Below are 20646 nucleotides of genomic sequence, written 5' to 3' on the forward strand. Positions count from 1 at the left end.
ACTGAGGCTTGCAATCCCGTTGCCGGTCCCCGGTCCGGTACGGGGGCAACACTGAGGGTTGCGATCCGTTGCCGGACACGGAAAAAGGACAAAAGACAAAAAAAAAAAAAAAAATGCACTTTAAGAAGTAGTTTGATATATTCTGAATCATAGAATGAGAGGGACCTCCTGCTGCATTACTGACATTCTTTCACTACTTACTTCGTCCAAACTTTCGAACTTCCTTCATTAATTGATGTTTTATATCAGCATTGATTCCTTGTGCCATAGCAGGAGTTATTTGCAATGTATTTTGCTCAGTTCCCAAAGTAGATGCTACTGTGACTTTTCGGTCATCTACAGAGAGATTACAATTTTTGGCTCCTCCTACAAGTGCATTATTACGAGGTTTGTGAATCAGTCCATCTTTTCTGAGGCCACTGAAGTCATCAGACAGAGAATCCAATTGGTTGGGTGGAGTACCATCTCTTGTCATATTCATAAGCTCTGGTGGAGCAGATTTTGACAAAAAGCCATCAGGTGGGGTTTGACCATTTTCCATCTTCTCTTCATGGATATCATGAATGGAAGTAGCATCTGGAAACCAAAGTAAGAAGTTGAGCTGTGAGATAGGGGCATTACGTCAACCCCACAGGCACATCCCTGTGCTCTTTATTTATTTCATAAAGCAAGAGGATGTACTAGATGGATATCTGAGATCTCACGAATTGAGTTCAGGAAAGTAAATACAATAAAAGCATATTCTTCCCTTCATGACACTATGAATACATATGGAAACCAAGGAAGATGGTATACCTAATAAACAAACATTCGCAGATTCCTGGTATTCATGGTTCAGTGACAGCTTGCTATGCTTTAAAAGCTGAAAAGCAGCAAGTATCACTTGATGTCCTGATTTCTCAAATTCATATACAAACTACCATGCTTTACTGAGTTGAAGCCAGACAACTTGGATACACCTCAACCTGCCTCCTCTCTACATCAAATATTCTGAGAAAGTAGAGGCGGGCATTAGGGCTGAACATTCTACCTCTAAAAATCCCTGTCTGTATATGATTCTCCCCATCCTTCCTTTCTGGGTCAAAGAAGTGGGTTTCTTTTTACTCCAACTCTGATAACTATACTTCATTTGTTCAAATTCTTTCCCGGCACCGTGCCAGGAACTGGGGATCAGCACTGACCCAGGTAGAGAGAAACTTTCCCTGCCCTCATGGGTCTGACATTCCCATGGTCAGACAGCCAGTGCACAATGAGCAAATGAAACAACACAGCTGGATTCGTGTTAGGGAAGAAGCAAGCAGGGACACGAGAGAGAACAGCAGAGGGAGCCTCCAGGGGCCGGCCTGGGGCTGGGCAGGGTCTTCTGAGGAGGCGTCCTATGAGCAGAGCCTGGAGGAGGACACACAGCTGGCCTGTGCAGATGCAGAGGAAGAGTTCCAGGCTGCGGTGAGGGCTAGGGCAGGGGCCAGAGGGGGACAAGCCGTGTACCATGGAGGGAAGGACAGAGGCAGAGAGAGTGAGGAGGAGACCCACAGGACACATGTTAGGAGAGGATGGTGGGGCCAGGCCATGGAGAGCCTTGTAGACCATGGTCAGGAGTTCAGGTTCTGTTCTGATGCTTAGGAAAGTTGATGACGGGGTTTCAGGATGGACATGCACCATCTGATTTGTGTGGACATTATCACTCTGGCTGCAACATTAGAGTATGAGTTGGAAGGAAGCAAGCATGGGAAACATGGAGATTAGATAAGAAGCTATTGTAGTAGTTTGGTGAGAGATCATGGCAGCATAGACTAGAGGAATATGAGAAATGGTGATGTCAAGGAACTATACTAGACATAAAGTTGCCTAGAGTTGCTAAAAGATTGGATGTGAGAGAATAAAAGAAAAGTCACAGTGAGTGTCTGGCATGAACCACTGGGTAATCAGTAGTGCCAGGGGTGTACTGAAGCCAGCACTCCGCAACTTGTGAAAGTAGATTGTGCCCAATTCTTCCTGATTCAGTGTTCATTGATCTCATGTTGATGTGCAGAGCCTTGTAGACGACGATCAGGAGTTTAGGTTCTGTTCTGATGCTTAGGAAAGTTGACGATGGGGTTTCAGGATGGACATGCACCATCTGATTTATGTGTGGACATTATCACTCTGGCTGTAGCATTAGAGTATGGGCTGGAAGGGGGCAAGCATGGGAAACATGGAGATCACCTAAGAAGCTATCGTAGTAGCTTGGTAAGAGATCATGGCAGTGTGGACTCAAGGGACAGAGAGAAATGGTGGGATACAGGGATTATATTGAATGTCAAATTTCCTGGACTTGTTAATTGGATCGAAATGAAAGAAAAATAAAAATTACAGTGCATCTAAGGTTTGCCACCTAAACCATGGAGTAAATAACAGTGCCAGAGATGTGCAGGAGCCAGCAAACAACCGCTCGAAGAGCAGATTGTGCCCATTTCTTCCTGACTCTGGTTCAGCTATCCCAGGTTGATAGCTTGATATCAATCATAGCAGCACTGCTTACAATAGGGCAATCTGCAAACACTACAACCTGTGGCTTCTCTACCCTCCAAGCCCCACTGGTGTTATAGCTTTACCACCACATTGGTGGATGGTGTCATTAACTGCCATGCAGAAGGCTGTGAATGGGGCTGTTTTGGAGAGGGGCAAGGTCAGGAGTTCAGTTGAAACACATGAAATCTCCTAAGTTTTCTATACCTAAGTGGAGATGCCACGTCCATGGTTAAATCTGATTCTGGAGTTGAGGAGTGAGTTGTAGTCTAGAGGTATTAATATCAGAGTTGTTGAAATATAAATCAAATTTAAAGCCTCAAGACTTCACAGGATCACCTAGGGAGAGAGTGGTGTGAAGAGAAGAGGACGTAGGATTAAGCTCTATGGCCCTACTATATTTAGAGGTGGGAGAGAAAGAAAGAAACCAGAAGAAGAGAATAAAAAGGAGTCACTATTAAAGGGAAAATAAAACAGAGAGTTTACGGTGTCTGGGAACCCAGGAAGGTTTCCATGGAGGAGGGGGTGAAAAAAACTGTCAAATGCTGCTGAGAAGGAATGGCAACGTCCTGCAGACACTGGCGACCTTGATGAAAACTGTTTCAGGGGGGTTTAGGAGGCAGCTCCAGACTGCACTGGGTCAGAGCATGAATAGGAAGTGAGAGCACAGAGGGCAGGCACAGATCCACCCTGCTGCTGAGCCATTTGATCCTACTGCCTTGGAAACCTGCTTTATCCTCCTCACTTTTGCAGCCACTCCGAATGGTTGGAGCAAACATGCTCATATCGCTCCATTTTTCCATTAATTGCTGTGCTATTTACTTCTAGGTAATGTATTAATTGCTGTTAATTACTATGAAATTATGGATCTTTTCCCCCCTCACACAGATTGAGATCCTTAAAAGAGGGTCTCTGCTCCCTACGGGGCCTATTGTACCTACCACATAGATGATTTAATAATGGTTTACTTAATGAACAAAAACTGAACACATTTGAAAGAAAGGAATACAAAGAAAAATAAAATTGTTTAGCATCTTAGTCTTCTAGGAGCCATAAGGAAATCACAACCACTACTCTATACCTGTATGTACAAGGGTGGGTTTTATGAGGTTTGGATTAGATGGGAACCACGAGGCTGAGGGTGGTCCCTTTCCGCCCACATGGTTAGTTACAGTAGGCGGTGTTTGTGGTTTCCTCAACAGCAGAGACATACTCCGCCTTCTCTTAGATGACGTAGGACTGCTGGGTTCTCCAGGACGTTTCACTCTGTTTTGTGGCCCTGCTACAAACTCATCTGCTTCATCAATCATCATTCCCTAAAAAACATCAACGAACATATTCCATTAAAGACAAAAATTCAACTATCACAAACCTGCAAGCACTCTTCATATGCATATACAATCAATCATGCATTACATCACTAATATAAATCTTAATCAGGGGCCAAAGATTTACCATGCCCCACACCAACTCTGTTCTCAGAAAATGCAACTTAGTTTTAATCCATTCTAGCTGGAACAGGAGGAAACTAACATACAAGTTGTTGCTTAAGGCCAAACATACTGCAATAATGATCAAAAGCTTAAGGAATGAGCAGCTCTAATCAATCCAAGTGGGATAAACCCACAGTTACCTTTTTGAAGAAGTGCAAACCATTTTGCATCAACTCTTAGTAGGGGAAATAATTTCCTTTTTTGGTGCTTTTGTGCTTTAAACTCATCATTAAGAAATATTGATTATTACTGTGATTGCTGATTATTATTACAGAATGCTACATGTAGATGGTGAAAGGCAGGTAGACAGAAAAAGTAACTCCCAAAGGCAACCTCACAGGGATTCACATATGTCCATCTTGGTGCTGGGCACGGAGTGAGGAAGCTTCTCATTCTTGCGGGGGTATATTAAAGATGACAGCCAGCAGTAGAAGGTTAGCTAAAAGTTGTTCTCACCCAAGGTTAACCCAAGAATGTGTGTCCCCATCATTTTAATTAAGTCATACTAAATGACTTTTCCATAGGATTGACCCCCCCCCTAAACAGTACAGAAAGGGGAAAACATTTCCATTGTGCATTTACATGTCCAGTAATGTTCTAAACACCATACATGTACTAACACACTTAATATTCTGCAGAGCTCTGTCGGTTAGGCATAATTATTACCCCTGGTGCTAGAAATGAGGAAACCAAGGCACAGAAAGAATAAGAAAAACTCCAATTAACTGATTGAAAGTTGGGGTGAGGGGAAATACCATTGAGTCTTTTTTTTGTTACAGAAGAGATTATTGCATGGTCTGAGCCTTAATATCAATGGTCTCCTCCATGAGTGCAAATATAACCCCACTTGTTTTCATGCTTAAATTGTCAAGTCTTCATATCTCACACATTCACACATGCAGACACACAAAGACACACACCTCACATTTAGATCTCCAGACAGTGCAAATAAAGCAATATTACCTAGTACTTCATATTTTAAGGGGCACAATCATCATTGTCTACACAGAGCACTGCAGATCAGTCATGAAAATGGAGGAAAATAAATGGTGTTCTCAATATTAAAGGAATTAGTACGTGGCAATGGAAATGAATATAGACTCTGGAGCCAGAAAGACGTGGGTTCAAATCCTGGTGAGCTATTTGACCACTATGAGCTTTGATTTCTCCATACTAAAGTGCAGACAGTAGCATTTGCCTTGCAGAACAGTTACAAGCATTAAATGTAATTGTTTAAAACACCAGCTCCTACTAGGTATTCAATAAGTGGCAGCTATTATTTTATGCAACCAACACATTCTTCCATCACAGGCTCCCACTTTTTATCCACAAAGAGCCCTAGTGTTATATGTTATCTTTCAAACAAACAAAAGGATCTCTGATTTGTATTTATCTTGCCAAAAAGAAAAGAATTATAGCAAAAATATCACGATTTAGGAAGACATAAAAATAGGTATCCTACCTTCTTATCTTGTTTAAATGGATTGCCAAAAGTATGAAGTCTTTTTGGTTGATCTGTATCAATCTCTCGTAGAGGAGAAGGCAGTGTCTTCAGATATTCCTGATAGTTACCCATTTGTGCGACTGGAACACTATGAAGAGAATCTGCAAAATCACCGGAAAAGAAATTGATGCTATACAGCTAAAGTGTCGTCTTTTGAGAGGACATGATGGTAGTCTGGTTTAGCAATGTGTATGTTGGCATCAAATAGAAACGAAAATCTCAAATCAAGCACTCCAAGATTTAGAATCATCTCTCTTCACCCTACTATTACTGCCTACAGGCTCACATCACTAGGACCAGAACAACTACTGCACCTCCAAACCAAGTTTGAGAATGGGCTGCCCTCCCATATGTTACCATCCCAACTCAAAACACCATATATATCTTCTGCATTTCAAAGAGCCTAGGTTATGGCGTTCTCTTATCATCCAGAGTAAGTTGGCTAATGGGCCCTAACTTCTGAGAATTTGATTAAATCTGTAGGCTTTCTTCCTAGATAAGCCCCCTTACACACAAAATTTTGTGTATAATTTCAAGGGGTTGGCCAGGCTAAGATTTGCTTATCTTACTGGACAGCTAATCCTGTTTGAAATTAACAAAATGGAGTCAAAGTAAATTGTAAATAGTCACAATTATCCTGGACACTATCAAGTTCATTACTTTCATGTAAATGAGGTATTATCTATTCAATTCATCATAATAGGCTCAGTGGTATAGTGTTTGGGTGTGGAGGTTGGGAAATCTGACAGACCTAGGTTTTGCTACTTTCCAACTGACTAAACCTGAGCAAACTACTAAAAAGTTCACTCTTGGGTTCTATGTCAATAAAATGGGCTTTAAAAACAATATCTGTCACCTAGGTCTGTTTGAGGCTCACAAGAATAATGCATGGCAAGTATAGTGTATGTGCTGATTAATGCACACGTGCCCTTAAACTTGAAAAAAATAAACTGCCTGGATGGACATAGGGATTCAGTGAAAACAGGCATTCCAAACATTAAAGTATTACAAAATAACCTACTTATTATGCAATAAACACCTTCATGTAAGTGGCATTTTCCTATCCAATAAAAAGGACTTCATTGTTCATTTACCTTCATCTTGTCCAACAATAAACTTGTGCGTTTTCAGCAGATTGGATCTCATTCTGGTCAACTGATCTAAGAGATCTCTACGTGGAATATCATAAGCATTTCTATATGTCTGAGGTTTCAAATCCTATTTGAAATGAAAGATAATTTCAGTTACTCCTGAGGCTTTTCATATAGAAATTAAAAGCGTTTAAAATCTTGTTGAGGACCGGCCCAGTGGCGCACTGCTACAGTGCGCCGCTTGTGAAGCGCGGCAGCGCTCCCGCGGAGGGTTCGGATCCCACATACGGACCGGCCGCCAACTGGCTCAGCGAGGTGCGGGAGCAACACCGAGGGTTGCGATCCCGTGGCCGGTCCCGGTCCAGTACGGGCGCGACACTGAGGGTTGCGATCCGTTGCCGGTCACGAAAAAAGACAAAAAGGAAAAAAAAATCTTGTTGAAGAGAGCTATCTTCAATATAACTAACTATAGTAGAATATTTCCAGAGGAAAATTTCCATTCATGTTCTGATTTTTAACACACCCACAAAATATTAAAGCCACTAGGAATAACCCTATCCTTGTGTTTCATTTATAACATAAAATCCTGAAATTTATACCTGTGGCAGCCTTGCAGGACATACCTGTGGCAGCCTTGCAGGACCACTGCTTGCAATCCAGATTTATTCCTCTGATAGCCATGGAGGTGAACTGCTAGAATCTCCCTTCAGGAAAGCAATGGCTGATCCAGCTGCCCTTGGCCAGGGACTGAGAATGGGGGGGATGTTAGGACCCAGCCAGCTCTGCCCAACATGGACCCCCTTTATGGGAAATCTTGCTGCCAGAGGTCCCCGTTGGGTTGGCAAGAATTTCTGCAAACTGCATCACTGCCTGAGCCTCTTCATACCCAATCCTCTTTCCTTCCCCCCTCTCTCACAGGTGCTGGATCAGCACTGTGGCCTGAAAGCTCTCCCTGTCTTTTCCCACTCCCCTTTATCCTTCATAGGCATTACCTCCAAAATGTTATCTTGTATATTTAAATCCACATTGGTGTCTGCTGGCAAGACAATTCCTAAACTAGACCACTGCTAACTGCTAACTCCAAAATAGGATTATCATTATTTCAAAACTAAAGCAATATGAAAGACATAAATGTATCAAATTCAAACAAATACATACTATTGATGTCACAATTTACCTTGTTTAAGAGCCCTACTTGGAAGCCAGCAAATTCTTTGGTATTCAGCTCTGTCAGTCTCAGTGCAGTTTCCCCTGTGATTTCTTTCAATAGTTTTCTAAAATTTTTATTGTGAGTCAAAGACATGCCACCTCCAGAATGATTTTTCACTTTGATTCCAATTTCCTGGGGAGGTTTCTTCCCCACTGATGCTAGTATTCGCTCTGACTCTAGTTTGGTCTAAAATGAGAGTACATAGTATGTTATAAAACATCGCCATTATCACTGTCACTTTTACTAGTTAAGAAAGATAATACTTTAAGAACCCCACAGAACAATTTTCAATCACAAATCACAGAAAAACGAATAATTAAACATTTTCCTGTGCTTCTCTGTACTACCACAGCAACAGAGAGAGGGGGGGGCTGGAAAGACAAATATCTTAATACATTTTTCTCTTGTCTAGTGTTAAAATTATGATTGAATTGTGGAGAGAATAAAAGCCATTGGTAAGAATTTCATTCATAGACAAAGTACATTATGTTACTGTAAAATCTAGTCTAAATCAATATATTGATTTTTGGACCCAGACATAAAGGTTTAAGACTCTGTATTTATACATGTAAACTAGTGCTAAAATTCAGATTACATAGATTGGCATTGTAGCTGAAAAAAATGAAACTGTTTATTTCTAATATTGGGCTATCCCAAAATAGTCTCAGAAGGTAATACTTAATTTAGCAAGTATTACTAAGTAAATAATTTGTAGTGCGTATTCAGTAAGTTTCTTACTAACTTACACTGAAAAACTCTCTTAATAGACACTACTATGCCTTATTGATTAATATTGCTTAAGAGAGTACTGTAATAATATATTTGGCATATCTGCGTTTTACATACATCTGAGACGGTTCAAGGAACACTGGTGACATAGAATTATTAAATTAGTAATTAAATTAATAATTACAGCCATTATAAATTAGTAATGATCTTTTTTTTCTCTCTAAAAGATGGAATTCCACCAATGTCCAGTAAGCCTAGAATAATTTTGAATTTTTTGTGGTTTGGTCAGATATTTTTATTAATTTTCCCTAATTATTGGAATTAAGTATATGTTTATTATCTCTGAAAAAAATTCTTAAGTCATGAAATATGAGATAAGAGCAAATGAAGGGTCTGTTTTCTTAAATGGTCTTGAAAGCTCATTTATAAAACTATATATGCAATTTGCCCCAACAGTTCCCAGAACCTGCATTAGTTTCAACTCTGTTCACTATTCTTCCTTGTGGCCATACCCTGCTGCACAGCCTTAAAGGCCTAAGGTTAATGTCAATTAAAATGGTAAATAAATAGATCAATAGATAGGTACGTAAATAAATAACCAAACCAAAACATTTACAACAACAACAAAAAATCTATTTGCAGAGAGGAAAAGGGGTTAGGGGATGTTTGGTGGAGCAGAAATCTGGGTTTGCCTTTACTTTATTTTGCATTTATGAGCACGCTGGACTGGTAGGAGCTGGTAAGCTCCAGACTGTACTTAAGTTTTTGCCAGTTCCTAGCAAGGTGTGTCAGCATCCTAATTGTGCAGTCCTTTTGTTTCTTTAATAAAATATGACACTTTGCTTACTACTCTCTGTTTTCTGAAGGCCAAACTTCCAAACATATCCAACATGAAGCATTATAGTCACTGCAAATGCTACTACTGTTCCCTACCTGGGAATACATTTGTGCATAAGGTAGTAAAACTGATGCAGTTATTTGTCATATAACATAACACACTTGTATGGCAGTAAAGCTCTAATGCAGTAGTTCTCAAACATTTCCATCCTACGAGAATGGGCTAGGTAGAGGTGAGAAGTATGATAAGGAGGGGTGAGTGGAGGATGAGGTACTAATAGAGAGGGGCAGGCAAGGGACAAGGTGAATAATGGTAAATGAAGTGGGGGTATAAAGGAACAGATGGAGGGCAAGAAGAGAGGAGGTTGACCTCCACTCTTCAGGGCCCCTTGGGGCATATCGCCCTCCAGTTTGAGGAAAACAAGTCACATCTCCCCCTCTCCAGGTAAAAGCATATGGCTATTGATCCAAGGGCTAGCATGTGAGTGTAAGTCCTTCATGTGCCTGAAAACTAATTTCAGGCAAGTCATTTAATCACACCATGACTCAGTGTACTGATCTAAAAAGGGGGATGCTCTAGCCCAAAGTGATTTGAGGAGAAACTGGGCTGCGGATAGACAAAATGTGACCCATGAGAGAATTCTATTAAGCCTCTGCCCCTGTTAGGCCAGAAAATATCAACCAGCTTGTGGGTAGGACAAACTGGCAGGCAAAAGGAGAAATGGCACAGCATCAGATGATACTGACAGACCCTTAACTGCAGTTTAATGGTGAAGCTAGAAGCCATAGAGAATCACGTTATCACTAATCCATAAGGTGTAGAGATACATACACATTTAATTTGAAAAATTACAATTACACTAAAGAATAAGGAAATGCACTTCTGAGGGCAAAGGATTTTTGTTCGTTTGTTTTTACCAATACTACCTGTTGGCTGAGTTTTTTAAGGTAAGAGATAACACTGTAACTAAGTCCACAATCTAAATTATCTGATATCAGATTTGGAGCTCCCATCATCCTTAGTGCTTTCTTTAATGGCTATAAGGAAACAAAATACACAACAGTAAGAATAGAATAAATCTTAAAATACTCAAAGTTCAGTTATAAGGGGCAAAGGGACATGATTCATTTCTTAGAAGTCAAGGTGCTGCACATAAAACCAAACATGGAACATTAAAAAGTGGCAATGAAAATAGCAGAGAAGTAAGGAGCAGAAAGTAAAAAAATCAGAAGAGAGTGGGATAAGAAGAGCAAGTAACAGCAAATTCAAACAGGTAAATAGCTTTCAGTCATAATTCCCAAGTCATACAATCATTTCACATTGCATTTCATTGTGCACCCCGTTCCTGCCATGGTGAGTACTAACACACCCTTATTTCTCCCCCCAGTGACACTAAGGCACCATTTAAGATTCCACCTTTTCACCTCTAGAAACTTGGCTTAAAGTTTACCACATGAACCTCTGAAATGCTTTTGATAATCTTGACTTAGATTATGTTACCAGTTGGGAATCATCATGAACACTTTCCTCAAATTATAAAAAATAAAATAAGTCAAAGTAATTTTTAACTCTTCGGATCCCCCCCAACAGTGACCCCACTTCATGCTGTGTCTAGGACACATTTAACAGGCAATAAGCAACAATAATGTCTTCAGATGTTTTTTTCAGAGGGAAATCCCACAGTAAGAATTTCTAGAGTTAAAAAGGGAAGTTGATATAATTCATGACTCCAGACCTATTTATTCTTGAATTCAAAAATTACAATTTCATAAGATTAGCTTTAATAAGAGAAACATAGATGTGTTTCATAAAAATAACCATGGCAGTTATAGGAAATAAAATAGAGAAAACAGTTTTCTTTTGTGCCATCAGGACATCTCCAAACTCTTACACATGGTTTGAGAAGACTGACAACACAAATGTTTGTAAAATTAAAAGATAATTATCTTATTGCAGGGGTAAAGCCTTCTATTTATTGACATATCTTATGACAAGAATCATCATTGTTACAGTTAATGCATATATACACATAAATACATACTAATAAGTAGTACGGAGGCAGAGTTTTTAAGTAGCTGTCAAAAGCCTGCCGCCACTTCGGATTTGGCTTAAGCTTGTGAACTTTAAACAAGTCATCTGTAATAGAAAACCCAATAAAACATTACATTATTCCAGTCCTTAATTACAATATCTAAATCAGGCAACTCACATCTAGAAATCTCAGACTTTAATTACATTAGCTGAATCTTTTTTTTTTTTTTTTGAGATCGGCCACACAGCGCTCAGCCAGTGAGCGCACTGGCCATCCCTATATAGGATCCGAACCCGCGGCGCAGCGCTCCCAGTGCCGCACTCTCCAGAGTGTGCCACGGGCTCGGCCCTACATTAGCTGAATCTTTCATTGGAGTTTATTTTATTACCTTTTTTGGTGGTTGTACTATTTACCAAAATTGTATATAGTATTTTTCTATAAGACGAAATAAATTCTCAAGTTACATATTCCTCTTCCATCTGTGAAGCTACATAAAATATAATATTAAAACACTGACTCTGATCCATCTGAAACGATTTCCTGACCTCTTATATATTGGCAACTCTACTGTAGTAATTTTCACCTGAGGGAGAATCCATGATCACTGGTTGATGGAATAAAATTTCTTTCATTTAAACAGAGGAGGTGTCACACTTTTTTTCTGAAAGGTCAATGTAAGAGACTTTACAAAGTATATGAAAATAAAAGCAAAGCCTCTAATTTCTAGGCAATGACAAGCAAGCTCTAAATTATATTTTGGATGCTCTTTTACCAGTCCAGGCCTTGTATAGCCATATTTCCCTCTTTCTTAATTTCTTTGATTTCTGTCATCAAAATTTTGAGCCACACTTTGGATTAATCGAATATTAGCGAACAATTGGGGAATAATAAAAGCACTAGTAAAAACAAGTAGAGATGTTAGGTTGAAGTTTAAAATTCTGTATCTGTACAACTAAACATTTATCTTAAATAAGCAGACATACCCTATCCTTTCATACTTAAACTGAATTATTTTAATAATTACATCTATATAAATACTTTGTATGTACTGCATGAAAATTTTCAAAACATCTCTTTAATATCCTTCATATCTCATTATTTCCTTCCAAGTGTAAGAAAAAGTATGTTTTTCTAATATAATAATTCTAAATTGGTATCCCAGACATCAACATGAACCTGCCACAAATACTACAAATACTAAAGATGCTATAATTTCATCTTCATTTTGTTTCTTCAGGTTTTATTAGTTCTTATTTAAAAAAAAAATAAAAGCTTTACTTCCAGAGATAAAACCATCACTGTGCCAAATGCATAATTTCTCTACAAACGGGGCTTTTCTGGGAAAGTGAGGGGTAAAAGGGTAAAGGAGGAATTGGTAAAAGGCCATGAAAATTGATTACATTGTATAAAGTTGAATATACTAATTATTCTGATTTGAGCATCACATATTGCACACAGGTATTTATATTCACTCCGTACCCGACAGATATGTACAATCAACTATGTTTCAATAAAAAAATTAAAATTAAAAATAAAAAATGAAATTCTGAGTTACTTTAGTTAAGAAAAGAGATTACATATGTTCTTTTTATTGCTATAATAAATTATTCACTCCTGCTGAAACAAATGTAAATATATATACAAAGTCATAAAATGAAGATCTTTTGTTCCTTTGGTAAGAGGTAGAAAGAACAAAGAAAAAAGATCTGAAGAGATTTCTAACTCATTGCAGCATGTGGGGGCTTTAAAGAACATTCATATCTTGACAGAAAGGAATGAGAGACCTGGAAATATCCTGCTATACTGTGCCTTATCGTGGAGTCTGTTGGGAATTAGGCAGACTTTAGAAAATAACTGACAAATGTAAATACTGAAGAGACTTTTAGACATAAACAGAGTAGATAATCAGGCTCAATAATACTCTTAGTATTTCTAACAATGCCAACTGAAATGATGCAGCCTAGGAGCTGATTTAGTCTAATTATTTCTTCCAGATTTTTTTTTTTTAAATGGCAGTCAAGAGAAGAAGGGAAATCTTCCACAGTCTAGATTAAAGGATAGAGAGCTCTCAAGGTGACACTGTTTTAGCCACTACCTCTGTAGCTCAGAAAATTATTTCTATGGCATTAGATGTCCATTCATGTGGAGTGTGTAGGATGGTACAACAAAGATGTCATAAACAATTAGCTAATCAACATTGGAAAGAAGAGTAGATGAGAGTGTCGAATGAGAATAAAATGACACTGCCAACACCTCAAAAACTCCTGATATTTCCTCTTCTAATTCCTTTTTTCCCATTTCCCTCTACAACTGATACCACAGAAATACCATCATTAGAGATGATTATAAACAACTCTATGCCAATAAATTTGAAAACCTAGAGGAAATGGATAAATTTCTGTACACATACAAACTACAAAGACTGAAACAAGTAGAAATAGGAAACCTGAATAGACCAATAACAAACAACAAGATCAAAGCAGTAATCAGCAGTCTCCCAACAATGAAAATCCAACGACCAGATGGCTTTACTGCTGAATTCTACCAAACCTTTAATGAGGAATTAATACCAACTATCTTCAAACTATTCTAAAAATATTGAAACAAGCTATTCTCCCAAACTCATCCTATGAGGCCAAAATCATCCCAATAGCAAAACCAGACAAGGATACAACAATAAAAGAAAACTACAGGCCAATATCTCTGGTGAACACAGGCGCAAAAATCCTCAACAAAATGCTGGCAACTAGAATACAGCTACACATCAAAAAATTATACAACATGATCAAGTGGGATTCATCCCAGGGGTGCAAGGATGGTTCAACATATGGAAGTCAATAAATGTGATACACTGTATCAACAAAATCAAAGAAAAAAACCATATGATTACCCCAATAGATGCAGAAAAAACATTTCACAAAATTCAACATCCCTTCCTGATAAAGACACTCAGCAAATTAGGTATAGAAGGAAAGTATTTCAACACATTAAAGCCAAATATGAGTAACCCACCACTAATATCATTCTGAGTGGGGAAAAGCTGAAAAAGAACAGGAACAAGACAAGATGCCCACTCTCACCACTCCTATTTGACATAGTTTGGGAAGTACTAGCCAGAGCAATCAGGCAAGAGAAAGAAATAAATGGCATCCAGATTGGAAAATACCAAATCAAACTGTCCCTGTTTGCAGATGACATGATCCTATATATAGAAAAACCTAAAGACTAAACAATAAAACTCTTAGAGATGATAAACAATTTCAGTAAAGTTGCAGGATACAAAATCAACATGCAAAAATCAGTAGCATTTTTATACTCTAGTAACAAGCTAGCAGAAAAAGAAATCAAGAAAGCAAGCCCATTTACAATAGTCAAAAAACAAACCAAAAACCCTAGGAATCAATTTACCCAAGGAAATGAAAGACCTTTACAATGAGAGCTACAAATCACTGCTGAAAGTAGTTAAACAGAACACAAAAAGATGGAAAGACTGTCCATGGTCTTGGATTGGAAGAACAAATATTGTGAAAATGTCCATAATCCCCATCAAAATACCAATGACGTTCTTCACAGATATAGAAAAAAACAATCCTAACATTCATACGGAACAACAAAAGACTCCAAATAGCCAAAGCAACCTAGAAAAAATAAAAATAACAAAATTAAAAAATAAAGATAGAGGCATAATGCTACCTGTCTTCAAATTATACTACAAAGCTATAATAACCAAAAACAGCATGGTACTGGCATAAAACAGATACTCGGACCAATGGAACAGAATGAAGAACCCAGGAATCAACCCACAGACTTACAGCCAACTGACCTCTGACAAAGGCACCAAGAACATACATTGGAGAAAAGACTACCTCTTCAATAAATGGTGCTGGGAAAACTGGACATTGATATGTCATAGAATGAAACTATACCCATACCTCTCACCATATACCAAAATCAACTCAAAACAGATTAAAGACTAAAATATATTTCCTGAAACTATAAAAGTCCTAAAAGAAAATACAGGGGAAATACTTCAGGAAGTAGGACCGGGCAAAGACTTTTTGAATAAGACCCTCAAAGCACAAACAACGAAATAAAAAATAAACAAATGGGATTACATCAAACTAGAAAGCTTCTGCACAGCAAAAGAAACAACTAATAGGGTGAAAAAGACGATCTATAGAATGGGTGAAAATATTTGCAAACTCTGCCTCTGACAAGGGATTAATATCCAGCTATACAAGGAACTGAAACAACATAAAAAGAAAAAGTAACCTGACTAAAAAAAGGGGCAAAGGGGCTGAGTAGGCATTTCTCAAGGGAAGATATAAAAAAGGACAAAAGACACATGAAAAAATGCTCAACATCACTAATCATCAGAAAAATGCAAATCAAAACCGCACTGAGATATCATCTCACTCCAGTTAGATTGGCCATAATCAAAAAGACAGAGAATAACAAATGCTGGTGAGGATGTGGAGAAGGAGGAAGCCTTCTACACTGTTGGTGGTTCTGTAAATTAATGCAGCCATTAAGGAAAACAGTATGGAGTTTCCTCAAACAACTCCAGATAGAACTGCCATACGACCCAGCAATCCCACTGCTGGGTATACACCCAAAGGAATGGAAATCATCACATTCACATCAGAGGGATACCTGCACTCCCATGTTTATTGCAGCTCTATTTACAATAGCCAAGATATGGAACCAACCTAAATGTCCATCGATGGACGACAGGATAAGGAAAATGCGGTATATATGCACAATGGAATACCACTCAGTCATAAAAAATAATGAAATTCTGTCATTCACAGCAACATGGATGAACTTAGAGAAAATTATGTTAAGTAAAATAAGCCAGATCCAGAAAGAGAAATACCATGTCTTCACTCATAAGTGAGAGCTAAAAAAATAAATGAATAAATAAAAAAAAAAGAAAGAAAGATACACCAATCACAATAATTTGTTGAACTTTCAAAAGGAGAGAACAGAACTGAGGCCACCAGAGGTGGGAAAGGGGGAGTGGGAGGGGGGTTAGCAAGAAATTGGTAAAGGGCAACAAAAAATGATTACATTATGTAATGCTTAAAAATACTAATTATCTTGATTTGAGCATCACATGTTGCACATAGGGGTTAGCAAGAAATTGGTAAAGGGCAACAAAAAATGATTACATTATGTAATGCTTAAAAATACTAATTATCTTGATTTGAGCATCACATGTTGCACATAGGTATTGATATTCAATGCTGTACCCCACAGATATGTACAATCAGTTATTTTTTTGTAAAAAAAATTAATTATTAAAAAAACAGAGAAGACCGGGATATAAGTTGAAGCTCAGCCCTATCCTTAACTGAGTTCGGAGAAATCATGTCACCTTTTTGAGTCTCCATTTAGTCTATGAAATGGGTTAGATGATAACTGCATTACCACAGGACTGTTCTGAGGAACTAGATTATATAGATGTGGAAACACTGTATACAATGAAAAACAGACAAAAAACAGTATAGGCTGTGAAGCACTGGATACATAGTGACTGCCATTCAATTGTCCTCCTCCTGTTCTCTGTTCTCACACCTCTCCCTTTCTTTGTCCTGGTCATAACTGGTCTTAATATAGAGCTGAATTTTGTGTTTTACACAAGTTCCTAGTTCTTCATTAAAACAACAACAACAACAAAAAAAAACAGGTGAATTGAATGTGGTATATCTAAGAAAAGAAAAAATGTTACAAATGCCCTAATTTCTGTAGTTACTGGTCCTCGATTAAAAAAAAAAAAAGTTTCCTAATTGAGAGAAAATCTTTTGCCAACTACAGCCATCTGGTGACCTCACTCCTGACATGATTCTTCTGTTAGCTCATTGATCCAGTTAAGCCTCACTTATCTATCTTAGAAAATGAGATATTTTATATTTTCAGGTAAGCTTTAGTGCTTAAATAATTAAAACTTAGGGCCGGCCCGTGGCTCACTCGGTAGAGTGCGGTGCTGATAACACCAAGGCCGTGGGTTCGGATCCTATATATAGGGATGGCCGGTTTGCTCACTGGCTGAGCGTGGTGCTGACAACACCAAGCCAAGGGTTGAGATCCCCTTACCGGTCATCTTTAAAAAAAAAAAAAAAAAAATTTAAACTTAGGCCCAGCCCGTGGCTCACTCAGGAGAGTGCAGTGCTGATAACACCAAGGCCACGAGTTCAGATCCCATATAGGGATGGCCGGTTTGCTCACTTGGGAGAGCGTGGAGCTGACAACACCAAGTCAAGGGTTAAGATCCCCTTACTGGTCATCTTTACAAAAAATAATAATAATAATTAAACCTTTTTTAAGTACTTTTGATTGAAATCTTGCATTGATAAAGAGAAAACGGGTCACCATTATAGACAATTATTGTACTATGCAGCAATGTAGTGATATTTCTGGGCATTATGAAGTGTGTGTGACACAACTTGCCTTTTTACAAAATGCCCTTGCCCACTAAAACTGTAAAACTATACTCTATCCTTATCGTATATCCTTAGCATGGAACAGCAGTGCCTTCAAGAGCTACTAAGATATTGATGATATTAATAATGACAATAATAATAACAGCATTTGTTGAGCACTGCTGTGGACTGGATGTCCCCCCAAAACTCAATGAGACAATTCCCACTGTGACAGTGTTAAGAGGGTAGGAAATCCTTTTATGGTAATTGAAAGGTAGATTGATCCATTCATTGAGTAATAAGTGAATGCTTTTCTCCAAGATCAGAAACAAGGCATGACTCTCTGCTTTCATCACTGCCATTTTACATGGTACTCAATGTTCTCTACAGTACAATAAGGAAACAAAAAGAAATAAAAGGCATACACATCAGAAAAGAAGCGGTAAAACTGTCTCTATTTGCAGATGACATAATTGTCCATGTAGAAAATCCCAAGGACTCTACAAAATACTCCTACAAGTAATAAGTGAGTTCAGCGAGGTTGCAAGATATAATATAAACATAAAAATAAATTTTATTTCTATATACTAGCAGTGAACACGTGGATACCATCATTAAAAGTACAATACCATTTGCAATCACTCAAAAACAGTGAAATAGGTGTAAATCTAACAAAACATGCACTGTACTTGATGTGGAAAACTGCACAGCACTGATGAAACAAATCAAAGAAGATCCAAATAAATATTTGCAAGTCACATATCTGACAGAGGACTAGTATCTACAGTATATAAAGAATTTCTCAAAACTCAAAACTAACTGTCTTAGTCCATTTTCTGTTGCTATCAAGAATACCTGAGACTGGGAAACTTACAAAACACTTGACAACACTTGAACATTTTCTTAAATAACTAAGCATGCAACTGCCATAGGATTCAACACTCTCACTCCTGGGCATTTATCCCAGGGAAATGAAGACTTATGTTCACACAAAAAGCTGTACACAAATGCTTATAGCAGACTAACAACAGCCAAAAAGTATAAACAACACAGGTGTCCTTCAACAGGTGAATGGCTAAATAAGCTGTGGTGTATCTATGCCATGGTTTACTACTCAGAAATAAAAAGGAACAAACTATTGATATACACAACAATCTGGACGAATCTCTAGAGAATTATGCTGAGTGAAAAAACTAACCCCAAAAGGTCACATACTGAAAAATTCCATTTACATAATGTCCTTGATATGTTAAAATTATAGAAATTTAGAACAGATTAGTGGTTGGCAGTGATTAAAGAGTGGGTGGGGACGTGAGAGAGGTGGGTATGACTCCAAAATGTGATGAAGAAAATGTTCTGCTGTATCTTGATTTTATCAATATCAATATCATGGTTTTAATATTGTACTATAGTTTTGGAAGACATCCATTTGAGAAAACTGGGTAAAGAGTACATGGGGTCTCTCTGTTATTTCTTTTTATTAAAAATTGTTATGTAAAAAATTGTTAAAAAATAATATTTATGGGGCCGGCCCATGGCTCACTCGGGTGAGTGTGGCTCTGATAACGCCAAGGCCACGGGTTCGGATCCCATATAGGGATGGCCGGTTAGCTCACTGGGTGAGCATGGTGCTGACAACACCAAGTCAAGGGTTAAGATCCCCTTACCGGTCATCTTTTTTTTTTTTAAAAAAAATAATAATATTTACCATCTTAACCATTTTTAAGTGTACAGTTCAGTAGTATTAACTATACTCACATTGTTAACAGATCTCCAGAACTTTTTCATCATACAAAACTGAAATTTTACCCATTGAACAAAAACTCCTCATTCCCCTTCTCCCGGTCCCTGTTTCTATGAATTCGAACACTTTAGATACCTCATACTAGTGGAATCATACAGTATGTCTTTTTCTGACTAGCTTACTTCACTTAATATAATGTCCTCCAGGTTCATCCAGGTTGAAGCATGGGACAAAATTTCCTTCTTTTTTTAAAGGCTAAACAATATTCCATTGCCTGCATGTATTACTTTAACTTTATTAATTCATCCACCAATGGACATTTGGGTTGCTTCCACCTATTGGCTATTGTGAATAATTCTGCAATGAACACAGGTGTGCAAATACATCTTCAAGATCCTGGATTCAATTCTTTTGGATATATATCCACAAGTGGGATCATATGGTAATTCTATTTTTGATTATTGGAGGAAACTCCATACTGTTTTCCGCAATGATTGCACTATTTTACATTCCCACTAACAGTGCACAAAAATTCGAATTTCTCCACATATTCACCAACACTTATTTTGTTTTTTTGATGGTGGCCATCCTGATGGGTCTGAGGTGATATCTCGTAGTTTTGATTTGCATTTCCCTAATGATTAGTGATGTTGAGCATCTCCTCATATGCTTATTGGCTATTTGCATATCTTCTCTGGAGAAATGTCTAATTAAGTCCTTTGCCCATTTTTAATTGGGTTATTTACTTTGTTGTTGTTGTTGAGTTGTAGGAGTTCTTTATAAATGCTACATATTAACCCTTTGCAGATACATGATTTGCAAATATTTTCTCCCATTCCATAGGCTGCCTTTTTACTCTGTTGATTGTGTCCTTTGATGCACAAAAGTTTTTTTAAGTTTGATGTAGTCCCATATGTTTATTTTTGCCTTTGCTTTTGGTGTCATCTCTATATTTCGTGTAACTTCATGCGAATCTACAATTATCTCAAAACAAAAAGTGCATAAGTGGTATCATGTAGTATTTGTCTTTCTGTGTCTGGCTTATTTCACCCAGCATAATATCCTCCAGCATAGT

At 37.9% G+C, this 20646-nt stretch overlaps 1 protein-coding gene across 4 annotated transcripts in view; it reads right to left on the minus strand.

Annotated features, from left to right (window-relative positions):
* Window positions 1–20646, minus strand: part of DDX26B (DEAD/H (Asp-Glu-Ala-Asp/His) box polypeptide 26B) — a 57442-nt gene that overhangs the window by 2870 nt on the left and 33926 nt on the right. For 2 of the 4 annotated variants that reach the window (XM_008579202.1, XM_008579204.1), the window contains 6 exons: window positions 11415–11509; window positions 7774–7992; window positions 6600–6723; window positions 5464–5606; window positions 3590–3824; window positions 202–576 (listed from right to left, as the gene is read on the minus strand). In XM_008579202.1, the coding sequence (XP_008577424.1) occupies window positions 202–576; window positions 3590–3824; window positions 5464–5606; window positions 6600–6723; window positions 7774–7992; window positions 11415–11509 (1191 nt within the window). Of the gene's footprint in view, window positions 1–201; window positions 577–3589; window positions 3825–5463; window positions 5607–6599; window positions 6724–7219; window positions 7344–7773; window positions 7993–11414; window positions 11510–20646 lie in introns of those variants that run through there. The other 2 variants (XM_008579205.1, XR_550978.1) reach the window with 2 other exon arrangements.

The sequence above is a fragment of the Galeopterus variegatus genome, unplaced genomic scaffold, assembly GCF_000696425.1.
Source record: "Galeopterus variegatus unplaced genomic scaffold, G_variegatus-3.0.2 Scaffold1830, whole genome shotgun sequence".
Classification (NCBI taxonomy): Eukaryota; Metazoa; Chordata; class Mammalia; order Dermoptera; family Cynocephalidae; genus Galeopterus; species Galeopterus variegatus.